This window comes from Crocodylus porosus, unplaced genomic scaffold (assembly GCF_001723895.1).
Source record: "Crocodylus porosus isolate Cpor-Errol unplaced genomic scaffold, CroPor_comp1, whole genome shotgun sequence".
Classification (NCBI taxonomy): domain Eukaryota; kingdom Metazoa; phylum Chordata; order Crocodylia; family Crocodylidae; genus Crocodylus; species Crocodylus porosus.
The window spans coordinates 5,125,290-5,146,112 of record NW_017728943.1 but is presented as its reverse complement, the minus strand read 5'-3'; the positions used below and the strand labels follow the sequence as shown (position 1 = coordinate 5,146,112).

The 20,823-nt window shown below is 50.7% G+C and overlaps 1 protein-coding gene across 1 annotated transcript in view; it reads left to right on the top strand.

Moving 5' to 3' along the window:
* ITGB3 (integrin subunit beta 3) overlaps positions 1–17,154 on the top strand; it is a 63,412-nt gene extending 46,258 nt beyond the window's left edge. Inside the window, exons 9-15 of the mRNA XM_019548488.1 lie at positions 180–314; positions 743–1,172; positions 6,636–6,858; positions 7,652–7,752; positions 8,449–8,568; positions 12,872–13,038; positions 14,402–17,154. Coding sequence (XP_019404033.1) covers positions 180–314; positions 743–1,172; positions 6,636–6,858; positions 7,652–7,752; positions 8,449–8,568; positions 12,872–13,038; positions 14,402–14,470 — 1,245 coding nt within the window. The 3' untranslated portion in view covers positions 14,471–17,154. The remainder of the gene's footprint in view (positions 1–179; positions 315–742; positions 1,173–6,635; positions 6,859–7,651; positions 7,753–8,448; positions 8,569–12,871; positions 13,039–14,401) is intronic.
* Positions 17,155–20,823: the final 3,669 nt, after the last annotated feature.

Sequence of the window (20,823 nt, the reverse complement as noted above, 5' to 3'; positions counted from 1 at the left end):
TGTTTTACATACATCTTGCTGCACCTGATCTGAGAGCATTGCATTGTAGTCCTGGGAAATGCAGGGCATAGTGTTGGGTGGCAGGGAGTGCAGGGATCCTGTTGCCAATATGGTGGCATTTTGAAAGCCTTCCTGGAATTCAATCTCCACCTTGCTCTTTCTTCCCTTTACTCTTCCAGAAAATCCGTTCCAAGATAGAGCTGGAAGTGCGGGACCTGCCTGAGGAGCTGTCCCTCTCCTTCAATGCCACCTGCTTGAACAATGAAGTAATCCCTGGGCTCAAGTCATGTGTTGGACTCAAGATAGGTGACACGGTAAGTCACGCTGGGGGCAGCCCTGGGATAGGGGAGTCCAGACACATGTTCTGCTGATCCCAGGCACCTGCTCTATACACATTCCCAAATCCCAGCCCCACCTGTACTGCCCAGTTGTCCTGAATCACAACTGGAACCAGCACTTGGAGGAGACGTTCACACTCGGGTGGGTTCCTGCCTTGGCCAAGAAGAGACAGGATTTGGCTAGAATAGATACAATGGAGGATTCTGTACTAAGGCTGATGGATGCAGATAGACACAGTAGTTCTCCATGCCCCCACAGCAAGCAGCTCCATCTCCCTGTGCTCAGTCTCCCTAAATCCTGGCAAGTGTGAAAAGACCTGGCTGGCAGCAATGACCTTGGGCCAGGCCACCCAATGGGTGCTGTCCCACATCTTGACCCCTCCCCCTCTGGCTTCCCTACCCAGGTGAGCTTCAGCATTGAGGCCAAAGTACGGGGCTGCCCACAACAGCGGCAGAAATCCTTCACCATCAAGCCCGTGGGCTTCAAGGACAGCCTGACCGTAGAGGTGGATTTTGTCTGTGACTGCAGCTGCCAAAAGACTGCTCAACCCAACAGCTCCATCTGCAACCAGGGCAATGGCACCTTTGAGTGTGGTGTGTGTAGCTGCTACCAGGGCCGGCTGGGCTCCCACTGTGAGTGCTCTGAGGAGGAGTACAACCCCTCACAGCAGGACAACTGCAGCCCCCAGGAGGGGCAGCCCCTCTGCAGCCAAAGGGGGGAGTGTATCTGTGGCCAGTGCGTTTGCCACAGCAACGACTTTGGCAAGGTGACGGGCAAGTACTGCGAGTGTGATGATTTCTCCTGCGTCCGCTTCAAGGGCGAAATGTGCTCAGGTGAGTGACGTTACTTTAACACCTTCCCCCTGGCTCCTAGAAGCTCAGTAGGATTGGGCACATGTAGTACTCAGAAGGGAGACCTCCTACAGGGCCCAAAAAGGGTTACTAGTTCATTAGGTTCTCCACATTCATATTAGGAGCAAGCCTATGGCAGGGCTGCAGGAGGTGTCACTTCCCCTTCTGAACAAGAAGTTTAATGCAAGATGCAAGATGCCTGGCAACCCTTATAAAAAAAAGAGTTAATGCTGGCTGTGTAATAGCTCATATAATCCCATTCTGCATGCTACAGATTCTTTCTCATTCTCAGCTGTACGCAGGATTCCTGTTGCTATATGGTGCTAAACAACTATCTGGTTCCACCCCAGAAGTGGCTGCATTTTAGTGGGCTACGCTGAGCAAATAGCATAAGAAAAGCCTGGATTGCATCTGGCACTGTCCAGCTGGCTGTGCCTACTCACATGCAAACCCTCTTTGAGCTGTTTGTGTTAACACTGCATCTATTTATTTCCCTCACTACTCATCACATGAGCAGCTAAGGGAAGCTGTGCAGGGTTCATAGAGCGAACAGGGGATCCTGACTGGGAACAGCATGTCCTAACAGGACAACAGCAAACTCCTGTCCAGCTCTCCTCCCCATTGGCTCCCTGGAAGCAGCACTGCAGGTACACAGCTTGCTCCAGAAGGAGCCCCCTCCACTCTCCACTAGGGGAGACCAATGGCTTGTTCAAACCTATGCCCTCAGAGCAGGGGATCCAGGTGGCAGCTGGTTCTGTTCGGCTGTCAGCGCTCCATCCTCACACTGATGGGTCTTGTGAAATGGCATGTGTATGAGCACCTGGGAAGCACCACAATCCCCCAGAAGAGACCTGAGCCCTCCTGCCCTATGCCATGCACTCAAGGACAGGCCATGGAGGGATCCTTGACTGACCCAAACTCTCAGCCTTTAGAAGTTTCCCCCCTCACTGCCTTGGGTGCTAGTGGGCTCCCCAGGCTTGGAGCTTGAAACACACTGGTGGAGGAAAGGGCAGAGAGGGACCTGATTCCCTGCTGCACTAAGTTCCCCCTTACACCATTTCATTGTAGAAGCAGCTATATACACGGGCAGCTTCCCTGGTTAGCACAGAGCTGGCAGAAGCCAACCCTGCTACCCTTGTCCAGCACAAGGGCCATATTGAAGGTAGAAGGTATAAAGGGAAGGATGGACTGCAGATAGGGAGGGCCTGTGGTGGAGCCTTCTGCTCTGGGGCTTTTCTCAGCTGCTTAGATCCATGGGGTGTCTGAGAAGTAGAGCATAAATTAAAGCAGGCCCAAGACTGTTCTAACATAAACCAGGGCCAGCATGCCAAGAGATGAAAGGTGGCTTAAATTGCCTGGGTCTGGCAAATTGTGATAATACTTTCAAAGGGTGCTTTGTCAGTGAAATCTGGGGGAGGGGGTGGAGTGTATCACGGGGTTGGGATTTTAGAAGAGATTATATGTTTACTATATCCTCATCCCAGGCCTTAAAGGGCCCAGGGGGCTCTCTATTGGAAAAGCAAATCATGAAGTAACTCTTTCCCTTTTTAACAATGATGTCACACACCCCCATTCCCCTCTCCACCCCATCTAGATTAGGATCCTGCCCTCTGGGGTAGTACTTAGCCTTGGGTCACTGTTGTGCCATCTACGAACCCCGACTCTCTCTCAGTGTGCCCCCACCAACTACTTCTTGTCCCTATGTGAACCTGATGAATGAAGATAACAGGTTTGCAGCTCTTTGGCCTTTGTTCCTGTGATAAGAAGGTTGGTAGAAAGGTGCCTTTGTCACCCACATTTTGGCACTGGTGCTGAGGTGTGTCCTACATGATGGTTATGCCAGCTGCACCTACCCACCTACCCACAATATAATGCACTTGGGCCATGTATCTGGCACTCCCCCTGTAGTGAGAGCAGAAAGGCAAAACTATAGGTTATGGGTATCTCCTAAAGGCCTTTGTCACCAGCTGTGGCACTTCTGTGCTTCCAGGGACTGTCATATAATGACAAGCATGGCCCAGCATCCATCCATCCCCCAGGCCACCAAGTCAGCTGGAGTTCAGCCTGTGCCTGGAAGCCAAGGTCTCATTCAGGGACAAGTCCTGCTGCCAGGGCTTGAATGCACAAGAAATGTAAAGCAGAGCAAGTCAGTGCATAAAGAGCGCTCTAGATGCTGCTCTGGCTTCCTGTGTGGACCCCATGAGCATGCAGATCACAACATTTTGAAGCCCTTGATTACACTTGTGTACATTTCAGTGGAGACATGCCAGCTGGGTGGCTCTTGGCCTCTACCTTGGAGTGCTGTAGACAGACTTGCACTGCCCCTGGAACCGCCAGGACATAGGGACATAGCCCAAGATAAGTCAGGGCCAATAAATATGCAGTGACCAATAAATATGGTGGGGAAGCAGCCCCTGGGCTGTTACACCAGGAGGATTTTCCAGCCCCAACAGCAGCCCAAAAACAGGAGGGTGCAAACATACTCAATGCCTCCCATCTCCTCCCCTAGCCTTACGAAGCACCTTCTCAGCTGCATGGAATAAGAGGACAGACTCCTAGACAGCAGGCTGGCCATGGTATAACTGAAAGCAGAGCACTACGTTCTGCTAGGTGTTCAACACAGCCAATAGCCAGCTCCAAGGTTTGCAGTCTGTTCTGGGGCTCCTCTTTTTGACCAACATTTTTACAATCTCCTTCCTGCCCTTCCGCCCCACCCAAAACACAAACGCGCGCGCGCACACACACACACACAGAGTTTGGAAATTCCCCCACCAAACTGAATCATAGAGGGACTCTACCGCATGCATGGCTCACTCCAGAACCTCCAGCACTTCCAGAGCCTCAGGCCACAGCATTGTGCAAACTCCCTCTCACCCTGCTCTGGTGCCTTTGTAGTCACACATCCTGTGATGCACCCCTTACATTAGCATTATCAAGGTGGGGAAGGAAGGTCCTTGCTTTTTTTTTTTCTGATGATCCATCCAGACCATTGATCTCAAGGGAATAGTCCAAGGCATCTGTATGACTCATGGGGTAAGAACCACTGAGCACCCATCCATTGTACTGTACGATCTATTCAGCTGCAACCAATCATTCTCGAAACTGTGAAAAGCAATGCATTAACTATGGGAGAGGAGCATTTCTGTCCAATTCAGTCAGCTAGAAGAGGGTGAGTCTGACTATTGGGGAAGGGATGACTCCTTACCACCTTTGAAACACAAATTCTCAAAACAGAGGTGGCTTCCTTGTCACCAGCAAAGGTCCTTTCAAGGATGGCATGTTTCTGGGAGTCACAGATCAGGTGGTTACAAAGCTCCAGCCAGTCCAGGTCCTGGGGGGGGCGGGGGAGGGCAGTTACCCTTCCATCTCTGCCCTGCTTAGGCTCTCTGGATGCATGTTGGTCACTTTAAAAATGAGTGAAAGGAAACTTGTATTAAATTCCCTCCATGTGCCTCAGGCTGACTCTCAAGTGCCTGCTGGACCAAGTCTGAATCACAGCAACACCAGGCCTCTCTGATCTCCCTCCACCTCTGTCCCTCACTGGCTTCTCCTTTACTGATCAGTGATCATACTGACTCCCCAACTTACTCCACCAAACAATGAACAATTTGCTGGATCAGACCTGGGCCCTACCTCCTCCACCTGCCCCAAATTCCAGGTCAGCAGAGGGCCTCGGCCATGCCGTTACCCTGTGCTGTGCCAGTACCATCCTTCACGCAATTCTGCTTTGCACCTTCTTGACCCCTATACCAAAGCCCTTATCTCCCAGGTAACATGGCCAGTGCATCTCCTCGCCCACTTTTCATCATTTATCTGGGTGATATCCCCTTCTCCAACCCCAACCAGTTCCTTAACCAGATTTTCCATGCAGTACCACAAACACTTTGTTTCCAGCTGCCTTTCCCATGACTCATTCCTAGCTTCCCATTAGTTAAGTTACACATTTATTTCCTCCACCAACATTGATGCACCCTGGGGCTAGTGGAAGAGGTGAATGTACAGCACTGGATAACTTTCATAATGAATCCTGAATCAAGGGGCTCCAGTTATATTGTTCACAGATACTGAAAACAGAGTGCTAGGGCTCCTATGGTATAAAGGCAGCACTGGGGCCCAGTTGGCTAGGGCTGGTTTCATTATTTTCTGGAACCTTTTGGACCAGAATCAAAACTGAGACTTTGGTCACCTTGGAGCCTTGGTCTTCATTTTGCAGCTTGAGCCTCCTCTCAATGTCCAGAGTTTGGGGCTGAGTGTTCACAGAAGCCATCCAAAGGATACCAGGAATTTGTGGTTTATGGTCCAAGGTAGGGAACCAGAGATGAGCTGCTGGTTTTCAGACCTAGGTTTATTCAAGATGAAAAACAAAAGCAAAACCCATATAACTCAAAGTAACCAAAGAATGAAAGTTGCAAGCTGTCTGCTTCATGCAAGCCCTGGAAATCCTCTGAACAGAAGAGTTTCCCATCAGTGTGCTGTTCACTTTGAAGGTGAAACTCAATGCATGAACTGTTTGTTGTGTTTAAGGAAGGGAAAACTGCACATTTAGGGCTGAGGCCCAGGGCTGGAATAACAGGGTCTATTCAAGGCAAGTCAATGCAGAGCTGGGAAAGGGAATGGCAGAGCTAGAGAGGAGGAAAGACCTGAGGTGAAAAAGCAGAAATATGTGGGCAGACAGAGCTGAGGCTGAGGGGAAAAAAAATTAGTTTGGCAACTGCTCCCCCACCCGCATATCAGCTCCTTCCTTTCAGGACCATTGTGCCCACTTTGGAATCACTGGACGTGGCTACACAAGACACTTAATGCACATTGGACTAATCTGACTGCATATTAGCACAGTTCGCAAAAAACGTGCTAATGTGCAGTAGCTTTAATCCAATACACATTAAGCATTGCACAAAAAGTGCTCTTCTGCGCTAATGCAGGTACTAAATGTAATGCATCATAATTTGGCACGTAAATGAACAAGTAGATGCACCCACAGTGTCCCAAAAGGCAGAGGCCAGTCCAGGTGAAAGTCCTGCTATTGGGAAAAGGAATCAAAACTCATGGAAGTGGTGATATCTTTTATTAGACTAACTAGATATTTGCAAACAAATTATTTTATTTATTTGCAAGCTTTTAGGCACACACACCCTTCATCAGGCATAAGAAAGCAGAGATTGTACACATTCCCCTAAGTAGACATGAAAATGTTCATGTCTACCTAGGAGAACTTGTAGTCTCTGCTCTCTCCTATGCCTGATGAAGGGTGTGTGCACCCAAAAGACTGCAAATAAATAAAATACTTTGTTTGCAAATATCTAGTTGGTCTAATAAAAATATCACCTCTTCCACAAGTTTTGATTCCTTTTGCTTCTAGAACAATATGGCTACAATGTGGATACTGCTATTGGGAAGTAATTTTCCTGCCTTGCCTGTTTCCTGATGCCCTTGTTTTTTTCACAGGTCATGGGCAGTGCAGCTGTGGGGATTGCCTGTGTGACTCTGACTGGACAGGGGACTACTGCAACTGCACCACACGCACTGACACATGCATGTCCAGCAATGGGCTGGTGTGCAGTGGGCATGGCCACTGTGTGTGCGGGAAGTGTGACTGCACACAGCCTGGCTCCTACGGGGACACCTGTGAGAAATGCCCCACCTGTCCTGATGCCTGTACCATCAAGAAGTGAGTGAGTGAGTGAGTGAGTAAGTGAGTGAGTGAGTGAGTGAGTGAGTGAGTGAGAGAAAGGTTGGGGGCATGGGCCTAGCAGGGGAAAACCATGCTGACAGAGCCAGGTTGTAATCAAAGAAGGCTAGACCTGGCCCCACGAGGATGGTTGGAGCAGGCCAGGCCACGTTAGATGGGTTTGCTAGTGAACCGACCAATACTGGACAGAGCTTGCCAGGCTACAAATTGGGCCAGCTTCCTTAGAAGGCATTGGGCTTGCACAGATCTTAGCACCTGAGGCTGGCTTTAAATCAGTGCAGGTGACAATTCAGGGATCTCTGGGAATTCAGGGATCAGTAGGTGAGCACTGGGCTTTGCAGCTCTGTGTGACCTCAGGTAGCAGTGCACAGGGGAAACACGAGTTTGCAATATCCCCGTTGTAAGAGGCAGCTGACCTTTTGGCACACATTCAGGAAAAGGGGTTTGCACAGGGAAGAGCAACACTCAACTGAGAGGTCCAGAATCCAGGTCTTCCACCTACTTACTGGGGCCAGGATCTCCAAGGGAGGCCCCCTCTCACAGGTGTGAGAGTTGCAATTAGACCCTATGTCCTGACCCTACACCCAAAAACCTCATGGGGGCACCCCTCTCCACACCCCTCCCCTCTGGAGGGCTGCCGCAGCGCAGCCTGGAAAAACCCCGAGCCTTCAGTCATAACGGACTCAAGCCTAAAGGCTTTGCTGAGGGCCCTGGAGTTGCATGTAGGATCCCCCAATGTTGCTGTCCCTCATTGTATCTTCTTGTCCCTCAGGGAGTGTGTGGAGTGTAAGAAATTTGAGAGAGGAACCCTGATGGAGGAGCAAACCTGCAGCCGCAACTGCCGTGACGAGATCGTGCCAGTGGAGGAACTTAGTAAGTGAAGCTGAGGGCTGTAGGTGGTCAGACCACCAGTTGGATTGCCAGGTTGCTGTTCTGGCCTGGACAGTCCCCACTGGCTGTCCCATTGCACAAGGGGCTGGGGGAGGAAAAACAAATTGCTTCAGGGTGATGATACAGTCCCTTGGAGCCAGCCAGCCTGGGTATTTGCATTGGAGTCCTGTGGCTCAGGCACAGAAACCATGAAACCAGAGCCTGACATCAAGTCTTCAGCTCCCAGTCCCATTTGTAGAGCCCACACAGGCTGTGATTTCCTGTGGTGTTTCAGAAACATGACTTGTGGGCTCTAAAAAGTGCCAGCTGGTTCCTAAGGCCACATTCAGGGAAGACGAAGGACAGCCTGTTGGGAGAAGTAGCTGAGATTAGTTCACGTTTAGGTGGCACACATTAACCTCCAACCATTCTTCTAATATAGCTGGGTGTTGAGATGGCTCAATACCCACCATGTGCCAGCACCCCAGGCAGCTTTGAACATTCAAACTGTAGTACCTAGTAGCCACCCAACCCATGTCCCAATTTAGGGTCCATTGTACACTGCTTTTTGGCTGCATAAGGCCAGATTTGGGCTTAGGCTGTGGCCCAGGTAAGACAGGACCTTCTGCCCAGTTCTGACCCAACCTACAGTGGCCACCTGGGCTGGGTTGAAGGTTCTTCCTTCTCCTTCCCTGGCAGATGACAAAGGCAAAGATGCAGTGAACTGCACCTACAAGGATGAGAACGACTGTGTGGTAAGGTTCCAGTACTATGAGGACTCCAGCGGGAAATCCATTCTCTATGTCATTAAGGAGCCAGGTGAGTTGCTGAGCTAAGGGAGGCCCTAACTCCATCCTGTCTGTGTCCCTGGAAGAGGTGGCAGAAGACACACTTCCCACTACAGTCTGTTCAGTCACCCCTTAAGGTCTCTCTCTGCTGTCATCTGGGTGGTATTTCTGCCATGCAGGAGGGCTGCCCTGGGCTCTGTTCTGCCCCTTCTACACAGGCCCTAGAGTGCTACACAGCTGACTAGAAAAGGAATAAAGTTCATCAGAGTGAATTTCACCCCAGGCCAATTCCATGCAGGCAGGGAGGGTTTACTGCATGTTCCAAGGCCAAAATGTGAGCCCCTGAGGTGTAAGTTTCCTACTACTCTTTCTTCCTTATATCAAACAGCCATCTGCTTCATCCAGCTCAGCTGCTGGGAAGCCATCAAGGTGTCAGTGCCAAGTTGCAGGCCAATACATCCATTATCCCTGATGGCTCTGCTGCCTAGTCCAGATTCCAGTGGTCTCCCAGAAGCCCCCTCTCTCTATTCATTTTTGTTTAATTTTTGCTCCAAGTCTACTTTTTCTCCCTGGTCTACCTCTGAGTCAGTTTTCCCAGCTTCCCTTCATCCTCACTGTACTGCCTGGGCAGGAGGCATGAGACTTGAGCTCCGAGTTCACAGGCAGAAGGCAGTACCCAGCTGATCCCTTGGGGCATGGGACAACAGCGTGTATCTGGGTTAATTTAGAAACCTCTGTGTCCCTGGTGATACCAATTTAGACTGGCAATGAGCCAGGCTAGTGAACAAAGCAGAAGTGAAGGAGGCTGCGATCCCTGTGTTCTTTATATTGCTTTCATGCCTTATGTGAGGCTGAGCTGCTGGGGAATTCTGGCCTCAGCGAATGGAAGTGATAGCACCCACATATGTGCAGGGGAAGGGCCAGAACAGGCAGTTTCCAAAGCTGACTACGAGTGTGGTCACACTTAGGATGCTGCAGGCCGTTGCTGGGAAATCTCATCAGTTACTGCCAGTTCTTCAGCACTATCCTACACCCTCATCTGCCCCAGGGGTGGCAAGAAGACTTCCTTCATCCTAGAGAATCATGCCTTTGAATGTCAACTCATCCTAAGCTGCTTTCAGAGACTTTTGTGCCCAGAGAACTAGATGCCCTAGAAGGATTCTGACCACTGCCCTTGCAGTACTGAGTTAGGAAGGGTTCTGGGACGCAGGACCTGAGGCTGCCACAGATCCTTAGTTAAGTTTACTCTGTTACACCACTGCATCTCTCCAGGATTTGTTTGTTTAGTTACACAGCTACTGGTCTGGGGTTCAAGGCCATTTTTCACTTCTCTCCTCTCTCCTGGGCCACTGTAGCTCAGATGGAGGGCTGGTAAGTGAGGATAGTGTTCATGTGACAGTAAGAACTCCTTTCACAGTCGAAGACAGTGTCTTCCTGTGTCAATCTCTCTCTGCTGCTGCACAGCTTAGCAGTTTCCTTGGAGCTGGTGTACACATCAAAGACTAGATGCCTTCCACCTGCATGATTCCTCGCCTCTCCTTGGGCTGCATTTTCCAAAGAGCACTTTAGAGGCCCAGCCCTCACATGCTGGAGGGAAAGAACACCGTGTTAGTGTCTAGGCTTTCTAGCTTTGCAATGAGCCCTCAGCATGCCAGCGTAAATAGGTAGCATCTCAGGGCAGCTATGTACCAGCCGTGGACCCAGACCAAAGGAGAGATGACACTACTCCCTCTGCAGACCAGCAAGCAGGAAGAACTGTTCCCCTAAACCAGGGGTGGGCAAAATACAGCTGTTGGGCTGGATCTGGCCCAGCAAGGGATTTTGGGCAGCTGCTGCTGCCAGCCTCCATTGCCACTCCTGCTTGCTGGACCAGGCTCTGCTGCCTGGGCACCCTTGCCTGTCCTCCATATACCCACTGCCCAGGCCACCCAACAGAGTGGGTAGACAGGGATGGTCTCCCTGGACACCAGCAGGGTGTGTGGCAGGGTTGTATGGCTGAGCAGGCAGGATGGGGCCGCAGGTGGGCAGGGAGCAAGGGCCAGGGTCAGGATCGGGATCACAGGACGGGGACAGCAGAAAGCTGCAATCCAGAGCAGAGCCACTGCCTGCATGTCCCTGTGATGGGTGTTAGTTCTGTGGGCAGGGGCATGCAGGGAGCAGATTGCAGCTCTGTCCCAGCCCCATGATCTGGATCTCAGCCCTAGTCCCAGTCCCACCCCCTCGTCCTGCTCCCAGACACCACTCCCCATAGCCCCATCCCACCTGCCCAGCCTAACACAGGACAGAGCCATTTAGGGAGTTTTGGTAAGCTATTGTGGGCCGAGAGCCAGAGGGAGTGCTGACCCAGCCCGCGCCAGCTCACCAAAACTCCTCCAGCCCAAATAATTGCCCTAAACATTTCCTGGGGTGTCCAACTCATGAGCAGTGCAGGCAAAGCCCTGGAGAAGGCAGAGGAGGGAAAGTGGCTACCAGCTGTAATTGCAGCCCCGCTGCCATCTGCTGGGCTGGGCTCCCCAAAACTCCCAGGTGGCAGGAAAACATCAGCTCAGGTTTGTTTTTTGCTTTGGTTGCACAGCCTGTGTAAGGCAGGGGCAGACAAGGAAGAAGGGCGGGCCGGCAGGCAGCGGGGAGGGAGGGAGGGAGGAAGGGGTTGATGGAGTGCAGGGATTGTTGCTCCTCTGTGAGACACAAACACGTACAAGGAAGTGTTAACTCAGCCCTCCCTTGCCTTATCAGACAGAGCCATATAAGCAAGTGGTTGACATAGCCTGTCAGCTCAGCGCGTGGGAGGTTCAGACAGGAGTCAGCCAAGGGCTGTTGGAGGGATCAAAAACTTAGCAAAGCCACAAGAATCATCCCCAATGGGTGGGTTCAGGAGATGCCTGGGAAAGCCAGCCTAAACTACACCCTGTCCAAGAGACCAGGGCTCCTATCTCCCACCTCCTGCCCACCCAGCCTATGTCCTCCCATGCTTGAGTAGAAACGGAGGCAAAAGCCAGGTCAAAGAGAAAGAACTGCCTGGCCCTCAAACAGGAAGCAGCACTCTGATCATATCTCACTATCTTTAACATGATTATCACCTGGTGAGTCACGGCTGTGCTGTCTCCCCATGTTGTAGATGGAAGACTGAAACACAGAGAGGAGGATTTGCCCAAGGTCATGGAGTAAATCTGTATCTCCAGGTTCATCTCCAGGATGAGTCTTGTCAGAGCTCTTAGGCACCTTGGGACAGTGGTCTTAGCGGCCAAGCCAAGCACAACTGCTATGAATTGGCCACCAGGAAAGCCCAGGCCTGGAACAGACTGGCATGTCAAACTTCCATAGGAGCCATCTACTCAGGATACACAGGAGCTGTCGTCCCAGCCCATTCTGCCTATGATGAGCCATGGCCTCATACACTTGATTGACCCTGCTTTATTTTTATTTCTTTCCCTTACTTTTGAGCACTGGCCCACTGTGTCTCTGGAGATGGGGCCTCTCTCTGCCTAGAAGAGGCAAGGCAGGTCAGCCCTTTCCAGCCAGGGACTGTAGGACATAGCATTAACCCAGCCAGAGACCCTCCCTTCCCTCCTCCTCCAGATGTGTGAGTGAGACTCCCAGAAGCTGTGGTCACAGCTGTCTTACACTTCCCTTCTCCCCCCACCCCTTCTCTCCTCCCATGCCTGCTTTTCTCTGAATATACACTGGGCACTCTATAGCCAGGGACTTGGTGAGTCTCCCAGGGAAGGGGCATGCTCAGCCTGTGGCATTGTACATGATACGCTGCTAACAACAGGATTGAGCCTGCACCCTGGGAAAGAAAGAGAACCAAGACCAAGCCCTCCCTCCAGATGGGAACACCGTGTCTGCACTGCATAGGAACACTAATTTTAACAGGAAGATACTAGACAGCCAAATCCTTCCTGCAGCCAAAGGAGTCACACCCAAAGCTAACTTGCCCCTGGAGCTTTGATTGTTAAATCGTGGCTGTATGGAATGTCCTGCCTTTGGGTCCCATTCGCAAACACTGCATCTGGGATGCCCAAAGGATCTGCAGGGTGCCCAGGCCTCAAAGTGGTTCAATTTCAATCAGATGTTTTGAAAATCTGCCCTTTGAACACACAATGGGGCTACTCACACATTTAAGTGTATACAGGGTCAGGCCCTAGACATAGGTGAGTTATGTTGCCCTCTAGCAGCACAGGAATAAGAGACCCCCTACTGCTGTTGGCCAAAGGAGCTTCAGTGAAGCTGCTATTCCAGCAGGTGCTTTGTATACCCTGACCATGCATTGAGTTGCTGGATGTTGTAGGTGGATCATAAGGAGAGACCTAATGCCCTCCTTTCTTTGCCAGACTGCCCTAAGGGGCCTGATATCCTTGTGGTCCTGCTCTCCGTGGCAGGAGCTATCCTACTTATTGGCTTGGCAGCCCTGCTCATCTGGAAGCTGCTCATCACCATCCATGACCGGCGGGAGTTCGCCAAGTTTGAGGAAGAGAAGGCAAAGGCAAAGTGGGACACGGTAAGGGCCGAAGGGCTGGGTCAGCACCCTGCTTTGCTGTCCTCTGGGGTGGGGTGTTGGGGTGCCAGCTCTTAGACCATGTTCTGTCTCAGAAGTGCAGAGGCGAGGCCCTGTCTGAGGGAAGATAAATGTGTTCAGGCAGGATCCTGGGTAGTACAGTGACTCATGGAGAAATCAAGAGACACTGCAGCAGGAAAACAAAAGAGGGGAAGGCCAGAGGGAGTTGGGAAGTATTGGGGGTGGAAAGGAGACCAAAAGGTCCATCAGGGGGCACATGCTTCTTACTCACTCCCTGCTCCTGTTTTTCCACCCTGGCAGCCCTGCCAAAGTGTCCCATCTGCCACAGGCCAGCTGGAAAGGCTGATGCACACAATGCACGGGACAGTTCAGCAATGCAGTATGTTCCCCTCATGCTAGGCCAGCAATCCTAAGAGGTTTCAACAGCCAGATGGGGGCTTTGCCTGTGCCTTGCACCTAGGCTCCTTCTGGGCTACGATTCTTATACTTTGCTCTTCTCTTTCTCTTAAATGCGTTATTGTTTGTAATGGTGCCATTGTCAGCCCAGGCTCAAGGCAGCCACAGCAAAAGCTTCTGATATACAGCCCTCTCCTGTTACTACCTGGGGCTTCCCCACCATCTTGCAGGCATGCCCCTACCCCTTGTGCTCCCTACCCACAGCTTGGCTGACCTCCCTCAGTCCCAACCTGTAGTCTGTGGTCCCTCCAAAGCAGGAACAATTATGTTTGAACACCATGATGAAGCACACAAATGCCCATTGAGGACTAGATCACTAGTGTCCTTCTTCACTTGAGATCTTGGGCAATAGAAGGGCCAATTCTGTCAGCGCTTTCCTAAGCTGCAGACCTAGGTGTCTTGATATGGAGGATGCTGTTGCCATGGTACACCTGAGACATGGTTGGTAGGCAGTGACTGCTCATCAGCATCTCTATTTTCAATAGCCCAGACCATTTTTTAAGTATCATGGATTTAAGCTACTGATGAGTGTGTGGGTTGGATTTTCACCATAGCTCAATGCCTGTTCAGGTACAATGGGTACAGATTTTTACACATATGGTACACACACCTGACCATAAGCCCCTCAGCTGAGTCCTCCTGGGGACTGAGGCTGGTGCTTGCTGGAAAGTCTGGTCCCCTAAATTATCTAATTGCACAGTGTGAGTTAGTGGCCAGAGTATGGAAAGGGGAAGGAGGCAGCCCAGACTCTACTCCTGCATCTATCTGTATTGAGCCCCTATGTGAAGTTGAGCCAGTCTTCCCCTGCCTCAGTTTCCTCATCTGTAAAGTGAACAATGTGATCTGCCAACAATAAACCCTAGATAACAATATTCTGCTTCTGTTACAGGCCAACAACCCCTTGTACAAAGAAGCCACATCTACCTTCACTAACATCACGTACCGTGGCAATATGTAAGGAGATTTGCCTTCCCACCCACCCCACCCCCCCGTGCTGGCCATGGATCAGCTGAGGAAAGTGAGAGTCTCCTGAGATATGTTTACAGAAGACCTTGCCTGTGCTTATGTGTTTTCATGTGTTAATTTAATGACAACCCCTCAGGCTGCCTCCAAGGACCAGCCATCCATGTCAGTCCACTGTAACACAGAGATATTCCTCTTGAACTAAGCCACTGTTCTGTTATTACCTCGGCATGCCCAGTACATGGAACTCGGCTGTCCTTCCATTCATTGAACCAGGAGGAGTAGGGCACGCTTTGAGTGGGCACACCACGCTGTGCAGGCCAGGCTGCATGTTCTCTTCTCCACTGGAAGCCTGCCACAGCTGAGTCACACCACAGGATGCTGTGAGGGAGGAGGAGAACCTTGCTTTGCCTCATCTCCATGCCTTTCTGTAGTCCTGGAAGTAGAGACACCACTGGAATCACTCACATGTGGGAAGACCTTGCATGGCCCTCACCTAAGGAGTTCCTGCCACTCCTCTAGACTACAGTGTGCCGTGAATTTGCCTTGCCCCTTCTGGTTGCAGAGCTGTTTCCCTTGGGACACTGATTCCCTGACAGCCTGCTACCAGGAGATAGTCCCTGTTGGGAGAAAGGACTTGATCTTCCTACCCCGGTCACTGGTTGCATATCCCAGTCCAGTGCTTCTGGTGGCCATGTAGCTCTGGCCCTTATGGTCCTTAGGAAAGCAAGAAAACCAAGCTGTGCCTGACCTAGCTGTACACTCCTTCATCACCTGCTGCACCCAGTGTGGTCACACCAAGAAGCAGGGGATGGTCAGCCATCCCATCCCTCACTACACCTCTTGCACATACACCTCACCCCTCTGCCTGTGGGCTGTGCTGAAGCCCCAGTGTTCACATCCACGCCACCCTTCGTCTCCCCATTGTCCCCTCCCGTGCAGGTACACAGAAGGACAACTGACTCCACAATGAGAAGACAGAAACTCTCCTAAAAGACTGGCTCTGAGGAACAGTGTGAGATACCACTTTTCCCCACACCAAGCAGACACCAGCTGAATCCACCAGGATATATGCCCTGCAGAGCATGGCCAACAGACCTTCTGGGTCACCCAGGGCAAGTGGGGGCTCCTCCCTGGGTTTTGTCTTCCATTTTTGAAAGAGGAGAAAAAAAAAGTTGATTGCCCTTTGCAACATGGAGATGGAAAATGCTAGCCAGCATTCAGTAACAGAAACTGGTTGGGTATGAGCAAGTCATGCTGGATGTCTAGGCCGGGGTCCAATTCACATAACTGCAGCAAGTCTGAGATGCTTGAAAACTTGTCCCTTGGAAAATGTTGATCCTGTCCCTGGGCTTTCTGCTTTGAACAGCAGCTGCAGACTTGGGGAAGCCTTTTTTCCAGGAGGCTGATACAGGATCCAAGAAGTTGGGATTCCTGGGTTCTGCAGCCTGATCTTGCCTATGGAGCACTGTGCCTCAGTTTCTCTCTCTGCAGAAATGGGACTTTGGACACCTCAATCAAAGCCCAGCGTTAGTGGAAGGAGATCAAGTTGCCTGTGCTGTAGACAGATGATTGTCACTTCTGCCAGGAAGGCCATGATGTTGGCATGCAAAGACAGTAAGCACCTCAAAATCCCCATCTTGTGCTACGAGCCAAGCACCTTCTGTCTTCTAGGTGGAAAGCTGCAAAGCAGAGTTCTCTTCCCTGCCTAGACCTAGCAGTGCTCCTGGCCAAGTTCAAGGCACTCAGTTATTGACAGCTCTCCTGAAAAGCCACCCATGGCTTATCCATAAACACTGTCCCTATGGGGACAATGGCCCAAGCCCTGACCTCTTCTGGTAGTACGCAGTATGGCCATTGAACCCTCGCTTGTCACAACAGCATGGAAAGAAATATCATAGTTTGCGCTGGCCAGGAAGGTGGGATGGATTACCTGGGAAGGTGACTCCCTTCCCTCCTACCAGCCTCCAACAGGGCTGTCCCAGCACCAAGACTGTTGTGAGGCACCCTAAAGGATGGAGGTCCATGATAAGGAGCTGGGGCCCCAAACTTAGAACTGTCTACTCCTCCAACTATATAGTCAACAGCAATTCAGAATAGGGGCAGCAGCAGACCCAGACAGAAAAGATGCATGTCTGGCCTTCCCCAGATAGAACAAAACAGACCTGGAGTGGGGCCTGACTCCCATGGGTGTGAGGACCTGTTGAACCGGCATGGTGAGATATCCCCTTCCCCCTGCCATCTGCATTCGGTCCTTCATGCTACGGCTTCCCCTGCCTGCATGGCCTGGTTCATGCTAGCCCCACTCAGCACTTACTATCACCCACACCAACCACACTGTCACTGCTGTACACTTCGATGTGCATTGTGAATATACAGCAATGAATATCCGAGTGCTGGTCACTCCCACCCTGTTCTCAGGAGGGTTACTACTTGGGGCATGAAAGGAAAGTAGGATTCCCAAAAAAGAGAGGTAAGGAGACATGTCCTGAAACCACCCAGCTGCCCCTTCCAGATCCCGGGTTAGGGCAGAAGGGAGGGGAGTTTGAGTTCATTCCCACCCAACTGGAAGGCCCAGAACTGATCAGAGAGGAGCCCAGGGTGGAGTGTATGATTGTGCTGCTCATGCTCCAATGAACACTTTAAATGGCACCAAATAAAGAGCCTCCTGCCACCAAAGGTCTCATTGCATGTCTGGTGTTTATGTGAGGAGAGAGCCCTTACCTGACCTCATTTCACTCGCTGATCTGGCATCACAGCTGACTGGGTGTCCAGCTCTTGGGGTATGCGTATAGAAAGCCCCACACATTTGGAGTGTAAGTCCAGGCTTTGGCACTGAGCTATTCACCTGCAGCCCTGAGATCTCCTGTGCACCGCCCATGTAGTTCCCAGTTTTATGGGGTGTGAAATATAGCTGGAATCACTGGCTCCAAGGAGCCTTCTGGGTGCTGTCCAGTTCTTCCTCGCCCAGTGGGGAACCTGTGCCTCAGGATAAGAAAGTGAAAAAGCAGAGGGCTATGTAGACTGTGGGAGTGGATCCTTAAGACAGACCTGCTCCTAGGCCTATCCCAACTTTGGAAAAGGAGTGAACGGGCCATCCAGTAAGATACTTACATATAGACCTGTATGTCAGCTCCCGAGTATCAAGAGCACCTGGGTGCAAGCCAACCCAGGGCCCTCACGGGCTTACTAGACAGCTTCCCACAATGCATGCCTGGTTGGTAAAATCCCAGTCTGGCTTCAGGGTTCCTCCACCACGTACGTAGGAGAAATTAAAGTCTTTGGTGCAATGATGGGATAAAGGCCCAAAAAATGGGATGGACCCTGCTCCCCTCTCCTGTCCTGCAATGAATCCAATCACTTCCCCAGGGTCCAAAGCTTCAAATACTGGGGAAGGTCTAGGTAGAAGAGACAGTTTACATTCTTGCCTTATTCCAGCTTGGAGCCTCAGGTCTGATTAGCTCAGGGGCTGTTGCTGGTTAGAGCAACGGGGACACCTAGCGGCCATTTCACTCTTTGGTTCTAAGGGACTTTTGAAAAATCTACCCAATCTCTCTTCAGGCCTATAAAATGAGTATGATACCACTGCCCTACTTCCCAGCAGTGCCTTACAGATCACGAGGAGCACAGCAAAGGTAACAGTGCCCTGCTAAACTGCCTCTGATTTCCACTTCTAACATTCAACACGTAAGAGCTGCTCCCCTTAAAATGATGTGACTGACTTTAAAAGGAGCGGATATTTTTAAATTACATGGGTCACCTCTTCAAGCTTGTCTCTTGACGTCTTTGTCAAATTGCAGGTCTGAGTCCTGCCTTTCCAAACAATGTTACACAGGATCAGGCCTCAGAGCTGTTGTATGTAAAACCCTGAGGGTAGGTGTTACTGTTTCCTGGTCAACGGTAAGGACCACACATGTATAGAATGTGCCATCCACTTTCCAAAAAAGCAAGCAAGCACACAATGCACACAGACAACTTTTGGAAATCTCATGCATCGCTGGCTTAACAAAAGCTATTGAGGCAGTAAATCTATTGGTTCTTATCCACTCTGCCCCATTTTGTTGCTGTTACCTACATATAAATGGAGTGTGTGAACACAACATTTACGCTTCTGCATGTTGGCACATACATAGGAACACATTTCCCCCAGCTCCACTTACAGCAATGACTTCTCAGACTATTGCACGGCCATATGTTGTGCAAGTTAGTTTGACATTTTGGAGGTTGAGAGAAACGCAATGTCTCCATTATTTGCCAAACACATTAGATCTCTGTCAGCAAACACACGCCTGGGAAGCCTCAGGGCTAGCAGCTTCCTTGCCTTTGGGTTAGCAGTTGGTTCATAGATTCATAGATGCTACAGTCAGAAGGGACCTCAATGGATCATCGAGTCTGACCCTCTCCCACGGCAGGAAAAAGTGCTGGGGTCCTGTGACCCCAGGTAGGTGTTTGTCCAGTCTCTTCTTGAAGATCCCCCCAAGGTAGGGGAGAGCACCACCTCCCTTGGAAGCCCGTTCCAGAACTTCTTATGGTGAAGAAGTTCTTTCTGATGTCCAACCCAAATCTGCTCTCTATCAGCTTGTGGCCATTCTGGTTATTTCAAGGGGCGCCCTGGTAAACAGAGCATCTCCTGTTCCCTGATGCCTCCCACCACCCCAGTGAATCTGTATACTGCCTCTGTAACTGTAAGTATACAATTGTATACTGTATACTTACAGCAGTGAAGCCCAACCTTGTTGCCAGGTATGCCACAAGGTAAGCTCTGACCCCTTCCCCTGCTGTATCTGCCACTATTCTCCCTGCTCTTTGCTGTGCTGCACCACCGTGGCTGTCCACCCCTGTCTTCGAGTGCTAGTGAAACAGAAATCTGTAGCCTTTGTCCAAAGCAGCACTGCAGTTGGACACAGCTAACACCTCCCACCCACCTGCCCAGTGCTGCATCAGTCACTGAGCTCACACAGTTAACCGCTACAGTAATAACCTTCCCCACCCCCCGACCCTTAACACGAGGGGCTTCATCCCCCAGGCGTGAAGCCTTCAAGAATCCTTCCCTGCAAGAAAAACTGCCTGCACAGCTGCAAAAACTGCTGCAATGCCTGCCTGGTAGCTGTCACCCTGATTTAGGAGCCAGGCTCCACTACCCTACCCTGCCCTGCTCTCTTCACACACTCAGTCACAGAAGATTTAGCTAAAAGCTGCAGTCCATCCCTTGTGCTTGTCTCCCTTTTCTTGGAGCTCAGAATGAAATGCTGCAAAGCAACATGTGCAGAAGGGTCAGCACCCCTCTTCATTCCTCTACACACGCCTGGTGATAGTTAGAATGACACTCTGGGTTCAGGATAAGACTCATACAAAGTGATGGGCAAACCAGCCCTCCAACCTTCGTGCAAATGAATTGTTGATATGTCTTTGTAACAACACGTTGTCTTTTGTAAGAACTGTGACCCTATAAAACAAAATTACAAAAAACTCTTCTCATTTTTTATTTTAAAAAATAAGGTCCTTTTCATGAGGCTGAAGTCATTTCTTTAGTCCTGGTTTTTCTCAATTCCCAGTTCCTTATTCCCAGTATGGGAACCAAGAATAAGGAACTGGGAATAAGGACTAATTTCAGCCTCATGTCATTCCAAAACCCCGCCAATCTACCAAAGAAGCCTAGGCAGGACAGCACCCAACCCAAAGCTCAGCTTTTGCATTCCAGCATGCCTACTGACAGGCACCGGGGCTTGCGTGCTATGTACATTGCCATGAATAAGGAGTTGAGTTTGGGCTAGGGTTTTGGGGCATAATCCTTTTTAGGTCACCCCAGAAACATATCCTTGCCACTGGGGGACTCCTCTGGACAAGTGTGGACAGGTTCCTGCCTGACCCAAAGCTTGGTTTCCGCATGCCAGCCTACCAACTGCCAGCCCTCAGATTTGTGTGCAATATAATTAACCCCAAATAAGGAGCTGAGTTTGGGCTGGGATTACTGGGAAAAATCCATTTTGGTTCACCCCAAACCAGAAATCCCTGGCAGCAGAGGGCTCCCTCGAAGATGCCTGGACAAGCCCCTGCCTGACCGAAAGCATGTGTCTTGAGTGCCAGCCAACCAACTGACAGCCCCCCAGGCCTGTGATGTATGTACATTGCCCCAAATAAAAAGCTGATTTGGGGCCAGGATTATTGGACAAAATCTTATTCTGGTTTCCCCAAAAGATTCCTCTCCACCACTGGGGTACTCTCCTGAGGAAGTCTGGTCTGGGCACTGCCTGACCTGAAGCTCAGTTTTCATGTGCCTGACTACCAAATGACACCCCTCCACCCAGGCTTGTGTTAGGTACATAGCCCCAAATCTGGAGCTAAATT